At 38.3% G+C, this 22,794-nt stretch overlaps 1 protein-coding gene across 5 annotated transcripts in view; it reads right to left on the bottom strand.

Moving 5' to 3' along the window:
• EPC1 (enhancer of polycomb homolog 1) overlaps nucleotides 1-22,794 on the bottom strand; it is a 113,948-nt gene that overhangs the window by 7,432 nt on the left and 83,722 nt on the right. For all 5 annotated transcript variants that reach the window (XM_030550201.1, XM_030550202.1, XM_030550198.1 and 2 more), the window contains 9 exons: nucleotides 21,726-21,885; nucleotides 20,230-20,375; nucleotides 19,939-20,145; nucleotides 19,451-19,599; nucleotides 16,309-16,468; nucleotides 14,440-14,616; nucleotides 14,263-14,352; nucleotides 14,031-14,179; nucleotides 10,905-11,257 (listed from right to left, as the gene is read on the bottom strand). In XM_030550201.1, the coding sequence (XP_030406061.1) occupies nucleotides 10,905-11,257; nucleotides 14,031-14,179; nucleotides 14,263-14,352; nucleotides 14,440-14,616; nucleotides 16,309-16,468; nucleotides 19,451-19,599; nucleotides 19,939-20,145; nucleotides 20,230-20,375; nucleotides 21,726-21,825 (1,531 nt within the window). In that variant the 5' untranslated portion in view covers nucleotides 21,826-21,885. The remainder of the gene's footprint in view (nucleotides 1-10,904; nucleotides 11,258-14,030; nucleotides 14,180-14,262; nucleotides 14,353-14,439; nucleotides 14,617-16,308; nucleotides 16,469-19,450; nucleotides 19,600-19,938; nucleotides 20,146-20,229; nucleotides 20,376-21,725; nucleotides 21,886-22,794) is intronic.

Genomic DNA, 22,794 nt, shown 5'->3' with positions numbered 1-22,794 from the left:
TTTGCATCCACAGCATTTAAAATCATTTAGGCTCAAATTTTCAAAAAAGGCTTAAGGAAGCATTGAAATTCAATGTTAGTTGGCTGCCTGACTCCCTTAGGCATATTTGAAAATCCCAGCATAAGCAGTATAAAAACCTGTTAGCTTTTTTCCTATAACTTTTGGACCCTGAGATTATACCCAGAGCATTGACAAGTGACAGTTTTTTTCTAGTGGTTGAAGAACCAGACAGTTAAGGACTCCAAGTATTATTTCCAGCTCTGCCAAAGATTTGGTGCGAGATCTTGGGCTATTCACATCCTCATTATCCTGAGTTACATCCATTTTGCAGACAGAAGGAAACACCTCTCTCATATGGTTATTGCTCAGAGTCAAAGTTTGCAAACTGCTTAAACACCCTCTGATGGAAACTATTACTGGAATGTAAAAATATTTTTCACCCCCATAGTATGTGTCAAAATGCTACTTTCACATAACAAAAGGTCCAATATACAGGCCATAATCTGTATTTGTTTTAAATCTTTTAGTCACAGAAGCTAACTTTTAGTCTGAGCTATCTATGGAAAAGCCCTACATACACTGATGACATAACCAATCAGGAATGCTGATAATATGCTCTGTCCAAACCCAACTGAGACTGATTTCTCTGTGAAGGGTCTGCATAAAAAATAAAAAAAAAATAAAAAAAAAATCCTTAGTTGGCTAAAACAAATCAGATTTATTCTGCTCATTTGCAGTCCTCCTAATCTGCTTCCTAATTCTCCTCCCATATTGAGTACAGATCAGAATTCTCTTGTAGGTCATTAGGCCAACAGTGTGTTTAGCTCTACTAGTAAGACATTGTGGTGAGACAGAAGATTTTGGGAACTGGTTTTTCCTCATGTAACACACACCCCCCCCCACCCAAAAAACCTTGTCCTTACTTTACAAGAAAGCATCTCAATATGCAACCTAATCTTCAGTATCCTTGATTTTCAGTGCATCTGTACAAATCTGATTGGGATTGTGCAAGGCTCTCCTGTGAAATTCTGGATCTTCATGGCAAAGCTGCTCAGCATTGTAAAGTCAAAGAGAGGGTCTAAAGTCTTGAAGTTCAGATCAAGAACAAAAAAACAGTTTCACTATTTTTTCATAAGCGCAAAACTGAATTTCTCCCACAGCTTTTCTAACAGAATATCATATTTCAGAAAAAAATTCTGTTCACCTCTATGAAAAGCCATTTAGTACTAATATTTGTGGATTGGTAGCAAGTAGCTGCCACAAACAGGCTAACTATAAGGATTGCAGAGAGAATCCTTTTTGCTTTCATGTACCACATATGTTTTTCTTGCTTGTAAAGTCAAACCAAGTTTGTTGTGTAAACATGAAAGCTTAGCATCACAGAATATTGAATGTCAATACAATCCAGATGACAAAGGGAAATTCTAAACTTGTTGAAATGGGTAATCAGTCTAAAAAACAAATTATAAGAGGATACTTTCTAATTTTTTTTTTATTGCTCTGCAGACTTCTGGAACTTTTATTACTTCTCAGCTCTTATTTCATAAATGAAATCATACATGCTTGAAAATCTGCCAGATAGACAAGATGGGTGATCACCTCCAACTGGTAAAGCTTCTTATTTGCAGCTCTTACTTCTACCATTCAATTTTTAGTAACAAAATTGTGAAGTGCGACTCTTAAACATCAATGCTCACAGAAGCATTTTCTTGTGACAATTTCACTAGAAAATAGCTTTGCAAGTTTTCATATGTGGTACAATCTGACAGATGAGAAGAGCCCAAATCTTTCATCTGTACATATCTGTCTTAGATACAGATTTGTTTCAATATTTCAGTCCAAGGAGCAAGGAAGTAAATAGTAATGCAGATTACATTTTTAATTCTCAGATCACACAGTGCCTGTTTTTTCAGGTACTAACGAAGACCAAACATCAAGTCTAGCTATTAAGATCAACTATGTCTGAAACCATGTCAGAAGAATTGTGCTACACCGTGTGCATTTCCCCAACATAAGCTAGGAAGCCTAGATAGAAATTGAAGTAGAACAATTATACCCAAGAGCAGTGTAAGTGCACCGTTAAAGCACAAAATTGTGAATTTTAGAATTAAAAACTCATTGTAAAAATAAAATATTTTTGTTGACAGTTTCAGTTTCTTCAGATCAACCACATTAGGGTTGTGAAGATTTCCATCAGAGATCGTTCTGGTTCCAGACTTCTGAGGCTTCTTTAAAACAGAGTATTCTAAGAATGTTGAACTCTAGGATGAATGAACATACTAGCTAGAAATTAAAGAGGCATGTGAATTTTTAAAAATTCGTACTCAAGTTATGAGAGAGAGTAATGCACTACTAGTAAGTTGATAACTTTTTAGCACTGAGTTTAAGTCAAACTTCCATAAGGCACCAACTTTCTAGGACTAAAAGGACTGTAGGTTTGGAGGCTGGCAGTTCAGTAGCATCTGAACTCTTTCATATTTCCTAGCAAAAAATAATAAGTTCAGAATAATATCTCAAATCTTAGTAACCACTGTTTGATACATTAAAAATGAAAGTAAATCAAAGCATTAAAATTTAGGGCCTGATCCAAAGTATACTGAAGTCCATGGATAGACTCCAAATTGCCTTGAATGGGCTTTGAATTTGGACCTTAAAAAGAACGGCTGTATAACATCTAACAGGGCATACTGCAATGAATTTCAATACTCTTTTACCCCCAATTTTTTTCTCTAGGCAACAAATGGTTAGTATTTCTTCTGAGATATTGCAATAATGACTAACATCATGACAGTCTACACTTTTATTAAAAGATGAATTTACCCAAGAAACTGGATCTCAAGTTGGTTATCTGAAAAAAAGTCTGGTAGTTCAAAGGTTTGCTTCTGTGGTTATATATAAGTTAGCCACAAGAATTCTTTCCACAGTAGTGTTTGCAGCACAATGGATGAACTGAAGCAGAGTTAAAAATCAGCAAGTACCCTGGCAAACTATTTCTTATACTACTTGACAGTTTACTAGTTCAGCTTGTAATGTTACAGGTTAGTCAGTTCACCCATAATTTGAATTACGGTCAGGCATCTTGCCTTATGGAATTGTCCCACGCTGTCCAATAAAAGGGATAATGTCTCTATCCACTTTGTACACTTCCTATATGCCACCTATACATGTCATTTCTTCAGCATTTTAGTAATTAAGAAATATATAGTGCTATTGGTTTTCCATAAACAGGAAATAAGCACAGAGGTTTGCCTTATTGAAAAAAATCGCAATATGGACAGGCATTTTAGTTGTAAGGAACTGAAGATTTGAATTGATAACCAATTCTGGAACAATGACAACTCAATACATTTCAAATATCCTCTTGGTTATAGGTGCAATCTTGTGTGATAGCTCAAACTTTTTGGACAGGCAATAGTTGACACAGTAGGCATGCATTTTTCCAAAATATTTAAAGAACATATTGATTTTACCTATCAACTTTACAGATGTGAATTTCTCTATATAGTTTTTTGCTTGGCTCAGTAGTAAAAGTAATCCCACTAAACTAGTATCTTGTAACTGTGCCTTGTTTTACATACTACTTCATACATACAAACTCTTGTACTGTAAATATTGTTTTTGTTGCAAATCTGAATAGGAAAATGAAGATTACTTACCTGTTAGTGGAGCTTCTTCGAGATGTATGGTCCCTATCTGTATTCTACAGATGGGATATGCATGTGCACTGTGCACCTGAGTCAGGAATTTTGTGCAAGCAGTGTGTATTGGCCCACACATTCGCCATAGCTCTCCTTGTGTTCCCAACCGAGGGCAGTGCAGGCCAACGCTTCTCCAGTTTTCCATTCTTACCTCAGAGTAACCAATCCGCAGCAGAGGGGATGGAGAGCAGGCAGTGGAATACAGATAGGGAACATACATCTTTAAGAACCTCCAGTTATAGGTAACTAACCTCCATTTCTTCTTCATGTGATGATCCCCTATGTGTATTCCACATGTGGTAGATTAACAAGCTGGTGGTGGGTGTGAGGATGCAGAAGTGATAGCAGTTCTACAGTCAACTATCTCCATGGTAATATCTGCAGTGGACTACTGTACAAGGGCATAAGGTCTGGTGGAGGTACGGAAAGAGCTCCAAGTAGCTGCTCCACATATCTAGTATGGGTACATTTCTCAGAGATGCAGCTGAAGTAGTCTGCTCCCTGGTGGAATGAGCCTTTACACCTTCTGGGGATGAGGAATGCCAGTTGGTCGGTAGCAAAGGATAATACAATCTGAGATCCATTTTTAAAATCCGCGCTGATATAGGTTGATATCATGATCGCTTTGGAAACAAATAGGTTTAGGTGTCTAATGACCTTTGTTCTTCGCAGATAAAAGGCCAAAGCCCTCCAGATATCCAGAGAATACAGTCTTCTCTCTTCTTCCAAGGCATGTGGTTTAGCAACAAAATACAGGTACATGGATGACCTGACTTATATAAAACTCAAACTATCTTGGGTATGAATTCAGGGTGGGGGCATAGCAAGACCATTTCTTTACAGAAGAAAGTATATGGAGGGCCTGCCAATAAGTGCTCCCAGTTCTCTGAATCTTCTGGCCGACGTTATAACAAATCAGAAAGGCCACCTTCATGGACAGATGGTCATCGTGCAGGTGGCTAGCGGCTCCAAGAGAAGCTTAGTAGGAGACAACAGACCAAAACTGAGGTCTGATCGAGGTTTGAACTTCACCAATGGTAGAAAGGATCTGTGAATCCCCTTCCAAAAAATCTAGTTGTGACAGTGTGCCTGGAGATCATACAGCTATCTACTGGAGCGTTGAAAGCACAGATAGCTGCTAAATGTACCCACAGGGAACCGAGCACATGACCTGAAGACTTAAGGGTAAGGAGATTCTTTAAGATAGAAGGGATTCTGGTGGAGTTTGGAGACAAAGATGCACTGCAAAAATCTTTTGTACTTTGTTTAAAGATGAATTGCACCCTCTTGGAACATGAGCATTCTATCACCAATGCCCATCCAACTATCAGGCTCTGAGTTGGAGCAGCCTTGAACTGGGGTATGTGATTTTGCCTCTGTGTTGCGTTAGAAGGTCCAGTAACGTGGGGATGTTTATGTGTAGTCGTACTAAAAGCTTTAACAGATCGATGAATCGGAATGGTCTTGGCTAGCTGGGTGTGATGAGAAAGACTCATGCTCTGTTTTGGTGGATATTCCATAGAATGCCAGGCAATCCTCCCACAATATCAGGAGGGCATCTCCCAAGAGTCTTTGTCTAGTGCTGCTCTGGAGCAGAACCAAGGCAACTTCCTGTTTGCCTGTGAGGTGAAAAGGTCCCAGGGCTGGCATTTTCCATGACCAAAGACATAGTCGAAAAACAAATCGTGACACTCCCATTCTTGATTTGTGGACAAATGTCCGCTTAGTCTGTTAGGGAATTTTGTGCCCCTGGTAAGTACACTGCTAATAGGGTTAAGTGATGTTTGATGCACCAATTCCAGAAACTGACTGCCTCTACACACAGATTTTGTTCCCCCTTGCTTGTTTATATAAAATACTCTTATCATGTCCAACATTATCTGACTGTTTGGTTTGGATGGATGGGAGAAAGGCTTTGCAGGCCTGACAGAACGCCCTGAGTTCCTATAAGTTGACGTGGATTCTGGACTCCCAGGGGCCTAGATACCCTGTGCCATGTGATCATCCTTGTGCACACCCCAACCCAAGAGGGAGGCATTGGTAACTATGGTTGCCTCAGGCGTTGGTGTGAGGAACAGCATTCCAAACCAAACCTTTTCCCATTTAGTCCCCTACACAAAAAGAGCCTAATACCTTGGATGGAATTGAGACCTTGTAGTTTATAGTGCCCTTCACTGGTGAATACACTAAGAAAAGGCAGGCTTATAAGCACCGTAGATGTAATCTGGTGAATGGTGTCACATGTGTGCATGAAGTCAAGTGGCCAAGGAGTGAAAGGCAACTTCCAACTGATGTCCTGGGCCCAATGATGACTTTGTGCATAAGAGTGCTCATGCCCTGAAACCTTTCAAGAGGTTGATATGCTGTTGCTGTAGTTGAGTCTAACAATGCCCCTATGAAATCTATGTACCTGGGGAGGGTTTTTTTGGGATTTTTGTGATTGATGCAAACACCCAGTAAAGATAAAAGGCTGAGCAAAACACTGGTTGCCCTGTGGAACTCCTCAATGGGAATGGCCTGCAAGAAGCCAGTTGCTGAAGTATGGGAAGCCTGCAAATCGTTCTATTCTCATCGAAGCAGTCACCACTGAAAAATCCTATGTAAAGACCCCGGATGCAGTGACCAGACCAGAGGGGATTAATTTGAATTGGTAGTGGTCTTGGTGGAAGAACCACCTCCTGTGGGCTGGATGGATATCAATATGCATCTTTCAGACCGAGAGCCACAAAACCATGTGCTCTCCTATCTTGGGTAAATTCATTTTTTACTAAATTTGTAAGCAGTGCTGTGCCTCCTGAATTTCCTTCAGCTGGATTTGTAGCTTTGCAGCAACTACTCTAAGCAATACCAAGGGCTCCAGTAGGGCTGGTTGTGTATGGCTGGGTGATGGCAAATAAGACTCTTGCACCATTCCTGGATGCCTGGGGTAGGGCTCCCACAGTCCCTAATGTTGCCAATAGGATGGATCCACCAGCAGAGAGGGACCCCTAGGCATCAAGTACCACCTGTCTCTTGGCCAGTCGTATCTGGTTGGAGGTCAGAACTCTGACCTTCTATGACTTGTTTGGGGCTGACTTTCCTGGGTGCTGCAGATACTCTTGCAGAGCCTCTGATTCATCAGAAGAGAAGGCCACATCCCTAAGGAACGGTAGGACCAATGGCTGCGCTTCAAAGCTGGTGGGTAGAATGGGAGAATGACTGTTTCCTTGTGATAACCATGTCCTGGAATATAGACAGGAGCAGTGAATGCAGACAGGGGACAGCAAAAATGTCTTCTGGGGAGACCATCCCCGAGTATAGGAGAGTTCACTGGCAGAGCTGCTCTGGTCGCTGTCTGGGGCCACATTGCTATCAGTGCTGCCTTGGTTCCTGAAGTGGATTGAAGCACCAGGAGTCTATCTTGTGTCTTCACCACTGGAGCTGGTGTTGGAATCAAAGGATCCATACCCGTGCGTACCTCCTATTCTTGTCAAGATTTAGTCAACCTAAGACCTTTGCACCTGTGCACGCTGGCTCTCTCGACTTTGACAGGGTCAGTGAAGAGATCCCTTCTTTTTGGGACAGACACATACATAGATGACTTATGTCTATGAGAGTGCCCCTGTGAAGCCTTCTATTTAGGCTTAACAGAATTAGCATCCGTTCCTGAGCTTGTACTCAGAGAAGTGCTGCCCACTTGTTGAGCCTGATGTATGGGTGGTGTGTCTGTCTCCCAGGCCTGGATCTGACAAGGGCTTTCTTATGGCTCAATTTCTGACCCTCATGAGTTCGGGGGAAGAGAAAAAGAGCAGCAGATGCTGCAGTTGGCAGAAATGTGAGCCTCAATAAGGAAGTACAGGCAACACTGATGTTTGTTGCTCACAGAAAAGGAGTACGGGCAGGAAACAGTTATTGAATTCCAGGACCCTGGATATTATCTGACTTCTTGGGAGAGGGGGGAAAAAATGCTGTTTAACGACTAAAAATTAACTATACATAATTCTTACAAGAATGCCGCAAAAAGGAGCTGAGGAGAGTCCTACTCCAATCATGCTGTGGTAAGAAGGAACTGGATAAGGATCTGCCTGCACTGCCCTTTACGCCCTTGGTTGGAAGAACGAGGAGAGTTATGGTGCATGTATGGGCCAACACACATTTCTTTGAAGAAATTCTGGAGTTAGGTGCATGGTGCACATATGTATCCCATGTGTGGAACACACACAGGGATCATCACTCAAAGAACCATTGCCTTTTTTTGAGGAACATTTGGAATTAGATGAGACAAACACTAGAAAAAGGTACTACAGAAAATAATCCTACATTGGCATGAAAATAGCCTGGATGATATATTAGGTCTTCTTAATCTCTAAACTTCTATGACACTATGGACCATTGGGTTAGAGACTGTTATACCGTGGACAGGTGATTTAGCGTAGGACTCCTGATAAGATGATGGAGAATCATGTGGCTATAATCTCAATGAGTGGTATTAATGTTTACTCCCTTTTCCAGATTAAAAAAAAAACAACACAACCTCTGATTTGAGTATATCTGTATCTGTGAAATCAGACTAAGTAAATTTTTACATGTATTATTCCTATGACAAGTGTTAAAAGTTAATTGTGTCAGATAAAAATATGAATCTAAATTCCATACTGATTTTTAAGTATTGAATGTTTACTATAAAAGTAATTTACAACAATGAACACATTTGATAGTGTTAATACACTGAACACTTACTCACAGATTTAGTTTTTTCTAAACTTAAGGTATAGCCAACATAATTAAAGTCTAAAAAGAGTAACTGTCTCATCTGAATTCTAAGTCAGCTTTACAATCTATTTAAAAAAGTAAACATAGCTGTTAACCTTGAACTCCAAATTTGTAACCAGTTCACTTTAAATATGATCTGAAACCCATAAACGTTCAATTTCTATTCACAGCCTACCTGCTAACAGTCCCTTTGTGTCTTATCGTAAGTAGCTAGAAACTTGCCCAGTATCTTTAGTGCAATTCCTCCTCCTGGCATTAACAAACTTACACTCTTTCCTACTGCCGTGCTTCTCTTTCAGATCACTGTATCTGCTTCAGGCAACTGGAAGAACCACTAAAAGAGAGAAAGCAGCCACCAGAAGCCTCATATCAGAGGCTCTAGTCTAACCAGTAGTAATTTCAGCCCCAATCCATCTTCCAGCAAGAGATGGAGTAGATGGTAAAAGAAGGAAATACCAGGATGACGGGCATGGATAGAACAGAAAGAACACTGGGACGGGGGGAGGGAGAGAGAGAGAAAGAAAGAAAACACTAGGAGGAGGAGGTAGCCTGCTTTGCATGCATTCTTTGAAGATATTGCAAGGGGGAGGATTAACAGAGTGACAAGGTGTAGAATACGGAGGCAGGAGGGAACAGAAAAATAATGAAAGGCACGATAAAACCTATTTTCTTGAGTAAGCATCCAAACTTTTGGAGTTCATCACTGGTTGTGTGTATTTCTGAAAATACTGGAAATAGGATTTTACCTGGTTTCACACATATTTTTTCAAAGGTATGCTGTTGGGTTGAAACAAACACCTGATTAAATATGGCAAAGAATGGGATTTATTAAGGTTTTTTTTTTTGCTCTTCGTTTAGCAGGATATTTTAACAACAACCTGAAAACTCTGTTTTGAGGCCCTGATGAATTAATATTAAAGAATATAAAAATGAAGTTCACTGGAATGTGTGCATGTCTGCCTTCCTCGACACCCTCACCAGCGATTGGGGAACTGTCTCAAGATAAAAAAAGTTTTAATATGGCTACACTATATACTCTGCTGAATAGAATTTTTAGATAAGTGGTCTCTAAATATTTCTTCATGACGCATTTTGGTGGTTCTTTTAATACCTCTCCCAGAAAGATTCTGGGTGCGGTCTCTGTCCTAAAGGGAGAAAAAAGGTTATGTATTTAATTATCAGCACTCTGTGCTCATTGGTTATCTCCTAGCAATGGAAAATGTAAAAGAATCAGCGTAGTTGCCTGACCATCTGTAACCTTTGATGCAACTGACTATGAGGTTTTGTTGACTTAGTGAACTTTAGCAGGAGTGGATGGTATAGCCGGTCTTGGAAATCCCAAATGATGATTTTAGGATTAATTACTATATCACAGGGAGCATATTTCACAAGCTCATCAGCAACTCTTGGCTTTCTGTGTTCTTTCAGATGCAGTTAGCGCTGATCAATAAAATTAGTGAGCGAAACATATTGGAGTTTATAGTTATTTGAGCAGCAAAGAGTCCTGTGGCACCTTACAGCCTAACAGAAGTTTTGGAGCATGAGCTTTCGTGGGTGAATACCCACTTGGTAGGATGCATGTAGTGGAAATTTCCAGGGGCAGGTGTATATATATATGCAAGCAAGAAGCAGGCTGGAGATAACAAGGTTAGTTCAATCAGGGAGGATGAGGCCCTCTTCTAGCAGTTGAGGTGTGAAAACTAAGGGAGGAGAAACTGGTTTTGTAGTTATTTGAGCAACTGCCTCTTCTCCACATCTGCCATATACTGCTGCAACAATCAACATCAGCAGCTAGAGAGCTTGCTAACAGTTTTCTGATTTAAAACATGAGAGGGCTGACAGTCAAATATTTACAGTGACTGGTCCTCAGTTCTGGAATTCATTTCCTACAGTAGTGCTACAGAGTTGGCCTTGTATAATGTCAGTAAACTATTTCACTGGCTTTTGCCCATGCATGGGGAAAAAATACGCAAATATTTTTATTTCATTTTTTAAAGAAGGTAGTGTCTTGACTTTTTTCAAAAAATCTGTTGTATTAAAGTGTATATGCATACTAGTATTGTAACATTTTATTAAATATAAAATCAACCTTTTGTCTTCCCATAGATATCCAACAGGCAAGGTGGTAGAAAATTTGGAGTTTAAGGTTTTATGCTTTCTTAGGCAATCTTATTTTTTAATACGGTCATCAGTCTTTTTATATTAACTAAAAACCCTGTACATAAGTGGACTTCATACATTTCTAGAAGTCAGAACTGCAACAAGTGCTGCCTTTGTACATGCATTTGAAATAAACTATTAATTTTCATGTTAAAAATGCTAACTGATTAGTTTTCAATATAAGTAGTAAATTAGAACAGATGACAAAGAAAAAAATGGATAAAATTCTAATATTTTTGATTCTCTGAGTCAAGTTTAACATTTCTAGAAAAAAGTTTGTCAAAATAAACATACCAAAGTGTGCTGAACCACTGCTACTTTTACTTTGTATAGAGGTACTGCATGTCTGGGTCCCAGGTTGTGCTGTGCCTGTTCGATTTATACCCCTGTATAATTTCCTACAGGAGAGTTCATCATTGTCACTGTCATGTAGAGATGGTGTCCGAGGCCTAAAATGCCGCCATCTACATGATTTGATATTGACTAGTATCTGACTGAGGTCTTTAGAGAAAGATTTGTCCGAGGTATTTGTTTCTGAGGTATTGGCAACTTGACTGATTGAAGAGTGTTGTGTTGAGGAAAGCATTTCCAAATCCAGCTGGCGAAACGTACTGTTGTAGTCTGAATGCGCTCTGTCCAGTAGCACCCTAAAATGGAAGTGCAATAAACTTAGCAGACAATAAGAAGCCAAAAACAGAAAGGTCACCACACACCAGTGTCTCATAGCAGGAATTTCTTTAGCATGAACAAAACTCAAAATATCATGAAATACAACCACACACTTAAATCCTATGTTACTGCATAAGTAGTGTTTAATTATTTTTTTATAAACTGCAACTTGTCGTCATGTCAACATTTCCAAATTTATTATGAACCATCTAACAAATAGCAAGGCACTCATATTTTTGATATTTTGCACTACAACTTGGTAGAATTTTATTGAATATTAAATTTGCAAAGTATCAGGTAGGTGAGGAAGATAAAAATGGTTAAATTTTAATCCATGAATCCTAACCAAGCAGCAAACTGTCTCCAAAGGGCCAAAGAGCCAATTCCTCTCCGAGCTGCTGAATACACCAGTTCCACACAGAGGTGACCCAAGCCAACCTCTCCAACCACTGAATATGCCCACAAGTACACCCCCAAGTAGTGCTGAAGATGTCATGCACTACCTATCTAACCTCCTGGCAAAACCCTTAAGGGGCATCCAGATCCTTTCCCGATTTGTTGAAATTAAATTAGAAGATGCTGAAATTCACAGATTCCATGACAGTGTGATTTAGATGTTACCATTACCCCGAAAACAAAATTTAGGGTGCCTCCAGAATATAGCTGATCTGTTCTCATTAGGTATGGGTCTCCAGGGAAACTATGGGAAATATCTTCGACTTGCCAGTGGTTCCCTGTTTCAGAAACTCTATAGAACAGCTCAGACTGTTACCTCCAGAGGAAACAGATACAGCCTTCTGATAAAAGACTGACACAAACAGTATTCTTTTCAACACACAGCACCTCTTTATTGGTGCAAAAATTAAAAATCCCTAATACAACTAACTAGCAATCCCCTTATTGATGTTATAAAATACAAATCCTTTATAAAGCTAAAAAGCACCCCAAACCATGTTGTCTAACAGTCTGAGGTGATCCTAAGTGATGTGCCTTGCTTCACAGAGTTAGGCATCCACAGGTTGCTGAGAGCACTTCTTAGATCAGTGAAACTTTTGTACTGGTGACTCCTTTCACATAGCAAGCCTCTGAGTGCGACCCTCGCTTATAAATTAAACACACTTAAATATATTTAACACCATTCTAAATGCTGGAGGCAAAGCAGAGTTTGGGGTGGAGGTTGACAGCTCATGACCCCCCATGTAATAACTTCGTGATGCCCCACCCGAGGGGTCTCGACTCCCAGTTTGAGAACCCATCTTAGATGTTCTTTAAATCTTACATATGTACGTTCCTTTTACAATTAACACACATTCATACAGCTTTATTAGCCCCCCCCTCCCCCAGCACACACTAACACTACACTATAATTATCTGACAGATTTACTATGCTGTACTGTCTCCTGTGCACTCTGTCTCTTCTCCCTTTGCTCCAGGGACAGGACTCCTTCTGATGCTGTTCTTAAGAGCTAAGAAGAGAGCACTCTCTAAACTATCCCACTCCACTACTGCTGCCATCCACTGACACACTGACCTTTATACAGTTCTGCCAGAACTTTCTAGAGCCTCTGTTATCCTTCTGTCAGATTGTTCTTGGATAAATGCCAACTGCCAACATTCTAAACTGTCAGTTCTATTTTTAGCCCGAAACCCTTATTTATCTCCCAGGGTATGATCTGCCGCTAGTTTTAGCATTATTTACCACCTTTTCCTGCCAATTCTATATTTAGTGCTCTGTGACCTGCAGCTTCCATCTAATGATGGAATGACTCTTGCTTATTTAAAATGGAAGCCAGGGATCTAGGGACTTTAAGATAGAATTTCTCCAATATCACTATCACAGCCATTCAGGTGCTTCCATAGCAATAAGTTAATATTGTATAAATCTGAAAGCTAAGTGAAGATATTTGTATTCTTGACTGATTAAACTATGACCTGATCAACTTATTTTAAAACACACTCATTTATAGAAAGCATAAAATATATTTAAATATGTAAAACACCTATATAAAGAAAAAAGTAATACAGAAATGCTTCTAGACCAAGATTTTCAGAAGTAGATGCCTGAAGTAATGTTCCTTAGAGTCCATATTTAGTCACCTAAGCGAATGTCCTGAGTATCTACCATTAACTCATTGGAAGCTGCTTTGGTACACAGCACTTTTGAAAGATCAAGTACTTAAACATGGACTTAGCTTAAGTGATTTGCTGTATCTAGGCCTTATTTGGGAGCATATCATTGAACTCCCATTTTTTGGAAGTCTCAGTCTTAAAAATTAAGATGCTAGACAATCACAAAACTGTCTGCAGATTTCAGGATTACAAATAACATGTTAGCCCACAGCAGCAATCATACATAGCTAAATTTTACAGGTATGTCAGACTGAACTTTCAGGACATCAGTATTTCTCAAGTGTCTCAAGATGGTCTTTGGGTTCTGGGAGAGGGAAAATTCATTTTTAAAATCAACCATTCACCAATAAATGCTTTTTAATACTACAACCTCCAACCTCAGCTCTAGAGTGGCAAAAGTCTTTCCCAATATCAATGATAATGGTCTATTAACGAAGAAGTAAAGTATGTCAGGATGGCCTTTACAGTGGAACAAACCAAAAGATAAAAATATCAGTTAAGTGAAAGCATTCTGTATGTTCTATCTTTTAGGGTGCCAGTGTCTTTCATTTTCACTTTTGTCCTTGTGTCAATTTTAAAATTATCCATAACCTTTTATAGCAATCATTAAGTGCAGCTTACCTTCCACCACGTCCAACCCGTCTTCGTGCAAACCCAATACACCTTTGGGGTACAGTGAGCGTGGTTAAGCAGTATCTATAGCGGACATCTCCTAATCTTCCGTCTTTAGGACTACTCCATGGCCAGTTGCCAGTTTGGTCTAAATGAGGCTAAAAAGAATTTGAGAAAAATTATAAATAAGATTTATTCTATAATGATGCTCAGTCATAGTTTGTAGAGAAATCTCACTTACAGCATAGTACTGACAACCTGCTTTCCTACGGAAAGCAAAAGGACCGTCAGGATCATTTTCTTCCTCAGCTTCGGAGGAACCAGACATAACCTTTGAAAACACAAAGGGAGCTGTTAAGTTCATGAGATAGATTTCTACTGCTCTTAGAAAAGAAGCAGTAAACTGTAAAGATCATACTTGGGAAAGAGGTTCTTCATCTGAGCTTGGGAAATCATACTGATTCAGATCTTTAGCATTAAAGACTGGCAGTGCAGCAGGACTTGTCTGTTGAGGAGTAGCAGCAGCAGATGAAGGCAAGACTTTGGGCTTCTTCTCATATTTCCTTTTGGGTCTTATAACATCAGCTTTCTCTTGCTGCAAGAAAATAAAAGCTTAATTAATTCACTCAGTTTAACAGCAACACAAAGCATTTAATCAAAATTAAGATTCCTGGGCTTTAGCAGCAAAGTGTTCCAATTATTTTAAGAAGGGATTAAACACAGTTAGTTCAGAGACTATTCTGCGACATCCAGTTAAGACTAAATACTACTGGGAAACAACACATCAGAACTTGACATTATTCAAGACATGGTTAAATGGGGATCATCAACATGAACAAAGCATGAAGGCACCACTATGAACACAAGTTTTCATCTGCATTGAAAGTCCTTCCCCACATTTTTATTTAATAGGCATTTTTATACCACTTCCCAAAACAGTATAAAAATGCCTGATGGACAGAGATAGGGAAAGAAAGTTAAACTACTCTTCTAAACCTAAAAAAAGTCTGAGCATTGTGTGACTTGACTTAAAAACCCCCAACCCATTTCCTAGATGCCACTGAAAATTTTAATCCAGGAGAAGTCTTTAATAAAAACAATTTACCCAATAGACCATTACATGGTGTAAACATGAATTTAACAACATATTAAAAATTATTGACAGGAACTACTCTAGTTGCCTCTTTCAAGCTTTGCAGTAGTGTTGTATACATGGGGAAAAGATTTTGGGGGCTAAAGTATATATACTTGCAAACAATTGCCTAATTATCAGGTAAAACAACAATTAGGAATTCAGCTGCCGCCATTAATAAATAGTGTGCTCTAGAAACTTGAATCACAGCAGAAATGTATCACCATTCTGTAAAGCTCAGACTGATTAGAACCCAATCAGAGGCATTCATCCTTTTAAGGCAGATGAAAAATTCCATATGGGCTACTGGGTAAAGGCTCTTTCAGATAAGACTTTACATTAAAGCATTACTGGTTTTGGGGGGAACCAAGCCTGCCTACATCTGTATTCATTCAATACATAGCAGAATGGAACTCTGATTCTGATCTGAGTTTTTGGACACTACAGTAAATACCAGATAAAAATGCTAAATAAAATATCAATGCTTCTCTGGTTAATTGGAGAATTCAGCATCATTTGCTTTGTGTGTTTTATGTCTGGAGAATTTACAGAGCAATAGCATTTTTAAAATTCCCCCCATTTAAACACACATTACTTACTCTCTCTTTTTATACGCAAACTACTATAAAGTGTACTGCATTTGAAAACTGGCATCAATAATGAATTTACAAATATATCCTTCACCAAACTGTAGATTTTAAATTAGTTTTTGCCGCTTACTTTTTTTTAAAAAAAAGTATTTTTGCCAGTTTTGTAAAGGTAGTTCACAGGCAAAAATATATGAACAGCATCAGCTGAAAACAGGGACCTAAACGATTCCTGATATAATCTTGCTAGAGTCATAAAATACAAGGATGGATAATCCTGATGCAAGTTTGACATTGGCCTCTGCCAGTCCTGAGCCACTTGGCTCTGTACTTGCTTTGAACTTCATCATTTTGCTTTATTTCTTATGCAAGTAATCCTCACTTCAACAGAACTCTGACAATTTATACCATCTGAGGATCTGCTAGTGTCCTTTAACGATATGTCTTTCATTTTTTAGAAAAGGTTTTACCTTCAAAAATAAGCATAATTTCTAGTATCAGTCTAAAACCTTTTGTGTTCTGTTGACACAAGACCATACATATTTGTTTATAAGTACCACTCCTTCACCTTGTTAACTTTGAATTCCTTCAGTTCCATAGCTTCTTGATGCTTAAATGGACTGCTATTTGTAACAGGAATGATGGGGATGGCATAGGTAGGTTTCATTGGCTGCCGCTGTGCCATAACCTCGGACATGATCTCTCCACTGTAGTCACCCAAATTATACCTGAAATTAAAATTTTTAAATGCTAAATTGTCAAAAACCCTGAATATTTGCATACTATTTTTAGTTTCCAAGAACAGCATATGACATAGTATAACTTAGATACATTACATAGTAGTTACAAGTAGAACATTACTTGCAGCTTTGGGCACTATTAAAAAGATGTATAGCTAGATCAGAAAGTCCTCAGAGGACAATAACAAAGACAATATTTAGACAATATTATTTCAGGAGAGAAATTAGACAATGCAGAGTCCATTATATTAAAGAAAGGTTAGCTATCATTTGGTTCCTTGCCATCTGTAAGAACTTCAGAAAAGTTGTAGAAAATGAAGAAATAAGGGGTGGGGGTCAGAAGGGAAAAAACAAACACAATTATTATTTTAGTAGGTGGGTATATCACAAGTACTAATGACCTAAACTAAAAATAAAATAAAATAAAATATAGTAGTAAGAAGTACTTTAAACAACAAGGAGAAGGTGCCTGAGCTGTAATTTCACATTACAAGCTTTTATCATACCAGCAACGGTTGGTTCTCAAATGTCATTGCATCAAGATTCCCTTTTGACAACAAAAATTACTACATGACCCCAGGAGGGGTGACTGAAGCCTGATCCCACCCAAGCCCTGTCACCCCAGGCAGGGGGTCCAAAGCTGAAGCCCCATTAAAACAGGGTCACGACCCACAGTTTGAGAACTATTGTGCTATAGTATTCAGTGTCTTAAAAGAGTAAAACTTCTAGCTATACAGATATATTTCAATTTCTGAAAAAGTGTCCATATAATTGGCTTAGAGTAAAAACAAACATACATAAACTAAACTAAAGAGCAATATTCCATGTCAGAAATCAACTAAAAAACCTCTACATATTGCAAAGATGATATCAACTATCATGAGGTGGAAGGGGTGAGGTATGTCTGTTGGATAAAGTGTTGATAGGAGTGCTTGATTACATGCAAATAACTCCTAAAGAACATGCATTATATCACTGGAGAAGGTTACCAGCTGTTTTGCCCAGGTGGATTTTGGATCAGATGTTAAAGTGGTTGGGACAAAGACGATGGTGAAAAAGGAAATGGGTAAAGCCTATAAATAATTTGCAATTCACTGCCACACCAGAAATTTTTGCTCTGTGTCCCTGGTGCAGCAATCACTCATGGCAAATCTTAATTCAACTTAAGAAATTTAAGATGCATCAAAAGAATTCCAGGTTTCCAAAATGGGGAACTACACAAAAATGAGAAAGCTACTTAAAATGGAAATTAAAAGAAACCGTCACAAGGAAGAACGTCTCCATGCAGTTTGCAGGCCTATTTAAAAACATTATTAAACAGACAAACTAAATGTATGCCCCAAAATAAAAAAGAAAAAACTGTAAGAGAATCTCACCATGGATAAATTAGAGTAAAAGAGATACTTAGAGGCAAAAAGGTATCCTTTAAAAACTGGAAATTAAATTCTAGTGAGGAGAAAGGAGCATAAACTCTAGCAAGTCAGGCATAAAAGTATAAGAAGCCAGGAAAAGAAAGAATTTGAAGAGGAACTAGCTAAAGATTAAAAAAAAAATTGCTGTTAGTTCTTGTAAATATATCAGAAGCTGGAAGGCTGTCAGACAGTGGGGCCACTGGAGTTGAAGGAACACTAAAGGAAACAAGGTTGTTGTGGAGAAGCCAAATGAATTCTTCACATCGGTTTTCACTGCAGAGGATGTGGGTGAGGATCCCCACATCAGAGCCATTTTTTTTAGGTGACAAATCTGAGGAACTGTCCCAGATTGAGGTGTCAAAAGAGTAGTAGGTTTTGGAACAAACTGATGTATTAAACAGTAGTAAGTTACCAGGACCAGATGGGATTCACTCAAGAGTCCTGAAGGAAATCAAATGTGAAATTGCAGAACTGCGGTATGTAATCTACTGCTTAAGTCAGCCTCTGTACCAGATGACTGAGGGGTAGCCAATGTAACACCAATATTTCAAAAAGGCTTCACAGGCAATCCTAGCCATTTTAGGCTTGTAAGCCTAAATTCAGTACAAAGCTAATTGGTTGAAACTACAGTAAAGAACAGAATTATCAGACACAGATAAACATGATATGCTAGGGAAGAGTCAACCTAGGTTTGTAAAGGAAAATCATGCCTCAATCTATTAAGAGTTTTTTTGAGAATATGAACAAGCATGTGGACAAGGGTGATCCAGTCAATACAGCGTACCTGGACTTTCAGAAAACCTTCCCAAGAAGCTCTGAAGTAAATCAAGCAGTAATAGGATAAGAGGGAAGGTCAGTAACTGGTTAAAAAAAGACAGGAAACAAAGGGGTAGGAATAAATAGTCAGTTTTCACAATGAAGAGGTAAATAACCGTGTCCCTCAAGGATCTGACTGGGTCCTTGCTGATGAACATATTCATACATTATCTGAAAAATGGGGAGAAACAGTGAGGTGGCAAAATTTGCTGACAATACAAAGTTACTCAAGATAGTTGAGTCCAAAGTTGACTGCAAAGAGCTACAAAGGGATCTGACTTAACGGGGGTGACAATGACAGATGAAATTTCATGTTGATAAATGCAAAGTAATGCCGATTGGGATTATTGTTTCCAACTATACATGCAAAACGATGGGGTCTAAATTAGTGTTACCACTCAGAGATCTTGGGAGTCATTGTGGATAACTCCCTGAAAACATTTGCTCAATGTGCACAGTGAAAGAAACCTAAAATCAAAACTGACAAAAAAAAGGGTGACTGGATGAAGACTAGACTAATTCCTTCCTGATTTGTAAGTATAAAATTTTATTTAATTTTCTCTTTGTAAAAAGTGAAAGCATGCTATACTATAATAAAATAATTAAGCACAAAAGTTAAAAAACAGTAGTTTAAAAAAAAAAGATTTACACAAATCAAAAAGTTCTGTTTATGCAAGAGCGTGAATGTTTAATGCTAAATTTTTCAAAAATGATTTTGAAATACTGTTCTGAAGTACTCTACCTCTTTTCCATAATTTCCAGTGTTAAATGCAATAACTCCCTCTTGCTTTTTTCCCTTCTCTTTATCATCTCTAGGATAGTTACTGCACGACTCAGATCTCGACGCAACTTAAGCATCTTTTCATAAGACGCTTCATCATTCTTTCGATTCTGTGGATATAACAAGACATTTTTAATTTTCTTTTCACTGAAGTTTGTATCAAGCATTTTGACAGAGTACAGAGAATCTTACTTCTAGTGCAAGTTACAAGTCACCTGCATTATTTATTATGATGGATGATTGGATTTTGTAGTAACCTACCAAAAAACACTGATATTCCTGGGATACAAACTTCTGTAGTTTGACTGTATAATATTTCAATTGAGTGATGCCATTAGCAGGCAAATCATGTTTTTTCTCTTTTCTTTTCAAGATTCAGTATTAAAAGTTAAATTGACCTAGTAATGCTTCAATACAATTAGAATGTGCCAGATTTTATATCTACTCACTTTTCGAGTCTGCATCTTTTCTGTTCGCCTTCTAAAAGCAACATAAGGATCATTTGTGCTGGAACCATCTCGCTTCTCTTGTTTTACTGTTGGGATAAGAGAGGGACCTCGACAGTTTTTCCTCTTTTTAATCCAGTACTCATACACTTCTCTAATTAATTCATCATCTTCCTTCAGAAGCAGTTTGGCCTCCTGCAGGCTGACTGGCTAAATGTAAAAACCCAACATGTTACAAGAAATAGCAACATATGAACATTTTTTTTCATTTTTTTATCTGAAATAATGTTGTACCTGCTGACCACTGCCCTTTTCTAGCCTGTCTATCATCTCCTCAAACTGCAAAGGAGAGATGTCCATTCTTTTCTTCAACTTATTCACAAAGGCGTCATCTTCTGAATCCAAGTCATAATCAGGCTGTTCAGCATCCAAACTAAAAGCTAAACAATACAGTGAATGTTAACATGGAAGTACTATGGAAGTATTTTGTTGCAACAACAAAAGTGCCTGGCATTATAGGCTATACTTTTATGGTTTGGAGAGCAAGACAGAACATATGTGGTTTTTGTTTGCAGGGGAAGGGGAGGGGGAAATCTATAAAACAGGTTCTCCAGGAACAACTTGATACTTTTATTAAAACAGATCTAAAAAGTACAGTGAACAAGAATAAAATTAACAGACGCATTGACACAATGAAAGCAGACATTAACTGAAGATGACATTATAAATATAATACCTAAGCATTCAACTGCTTATTTACTATCTAGTATACTTCCTATAGTTCAATCTAAGAATCTGGAGCGACACCCTGGCCCTGTTGAAGTCAGGGGGTTGGGTTTTTTGGGGTGACGTCCAGGAAGCCAGAATTTCATCCCAATTAGATGTGGTATTTCAGCAAAAAGCTTCTCTGATGACTAGACTGACATCACCCAAGTTCTCCTCATCAATAAACCTTAATATCTTAAATAAAACAAAAATAAATAAAAAAATAAATTTAAAATTGGTTTAAGATCATGCCAGATGAACCTATGAGAATCTAACTTTACATACAGGTAACATTTTGAAGACTGCTTTTTGTTCACAGGGCATTCAGCTTAAGAACTTCAGTTGACCTATACTATCAGGAGAGAGCATGGGAAGTAAATAGTCACGGAAGTTGTCAGTACTCTCGAGAAAGAGGTTTGTAAATCAATCCCAAATCTTTTATCCAGAAATAAACTGGGAATCTATTCAGTTTAGGGGGCACAGGTATCATGTTCAAGACATTGCTAATTAAAGCACACAACTGTATTCCACATTAGCAAGAACTTCTGAGATGTTTTCAAGTGTTGCCCCAAGTAAAGTGATGACTGTGGTGAGGTCCACATCCAAAAGGAACAGTTGAAATCTCCTTGCCAGATAAAGATGAAAACAGCACTCAAGTGGGCTATCTAGGCATCTAGAAGCAGCTGAAGATCCCAAGAAGAATTCTAGAATGTGTATCTTAAGAGGTGAACACACTCCATTTAACTGAAAACAATGGCTAACCGCAGCCACTGGGAGCTGCATGAGGCCATGCCCGCAGATGGTCAATGTCTGCAAAATGTTTACCCTGATGGGCCCTATGCAGCCTGTGGGTTGCAGGTTGCCCACCTCTGGTTTACACCTTAAGATGCTGCACAAACATTAATCTTTGAAAGGAAGTTTCAACAGTAGTTCAATAGGTGTTTAAGAAATCCTTTTAATTAAATCAGTTTAGGAACATTTTGGATATAGGCTTTCACATACATTTAAAAAATATTTATACTTACGCTGTATGTGAATGAGCTGCTTTGGCATCCTAAATTCCCCAGGATATATAGATTCATAGTATGCGATATTACTTTCTGCCTCTGGGACCGGTATAACCATATTATCCCTCTTCTCTCCATATACCTGTTGTGCCGAGATAGCTCGCTGAAGATGATGTTCCTATACATAAAAACAAAAAGAAGTGATTTGAAAATGGACATTCTATTGAGACACTTGGTGTGAGGAGTTTACCTTACTTTCCTAGCCCACTTTTTAAAAGATAAAACATATTAGTTTCTGTGGATTTATGTATTTACATCACAAAGACAAGACATGATAAATTAACAATACATTTTAGAGATGTTCCAAGTAGTGTAACAAGGATACACCAGTAAGACTTCCAGTAGCTGCACGCGCGCACACACACACACACACACACACACCTCGAAAGCTATAGAGTTCTCTTCTGTATAGAGATAGCTATTTAGAAATAGCAAAACACAACCAACCAAAATCCCTTATGGGCACAAGCAACACTATTTTGTATCCAAGGAAATATGATGACTATTCAATGACATGTTATTTGCATGTCAAGCTAAACTAATACTTGTGGAAGTATAAAAAAAAAGAAAATCATAGAAATGTAGGGCTGAAGAGCCCTTGAGGGGTCATCTAGGTCAAGCCTTCATGCTGAGGCAGGACCAAATATACATAGCCCATCCCCGACAGTTGTTTGTCTAATCTGTTCTTAAAAACCTACTATAACAGGCACTTTACAACCTTCATTGGACAAAAGCCTATTCCAGTGTTTTTACTAGCCTTATAGTTAGAAAGTTCTTCCTAATATCTAACCTAAATCTCCCTTGCTGCAGATTAAGCCAATTACTTCTTGTCCTACCTCCAGTGGACATGAAGAACAATTGTTCCCCATCCTCTTTATAAATAGACCGTAAGACATATTTGAAGACTTATCATCAGTCTTTTCCTCAAGATTAAACATGTCCAGTTTTTTTTTTAAGCCTTTCTTTATAGGTCAGGCTTTTAAAACATTTTTAATCATTTTTGTTGCTCTCATCTAGACTGTTTATT

Source organism: Gopherus evgoodei, chromosome 2 (assembly GCF_007399415.2).
Source record: "Gopherus evgoodei ecotype Sinaloan lineage chromosome 2, rGopEvg1_v1.p, whole genome shotgun sequence".
Classification (NCBI taxonomy): Eukaryota; Metazoa; Chordata; order Testudines; family Testudinidae; genus Gopherus; species Gopherus evgoodei.
Note: the sequence above shows the minus strand (reverse complement) of the source record. Positions and strands in the feature narration are given on the sequence as shown.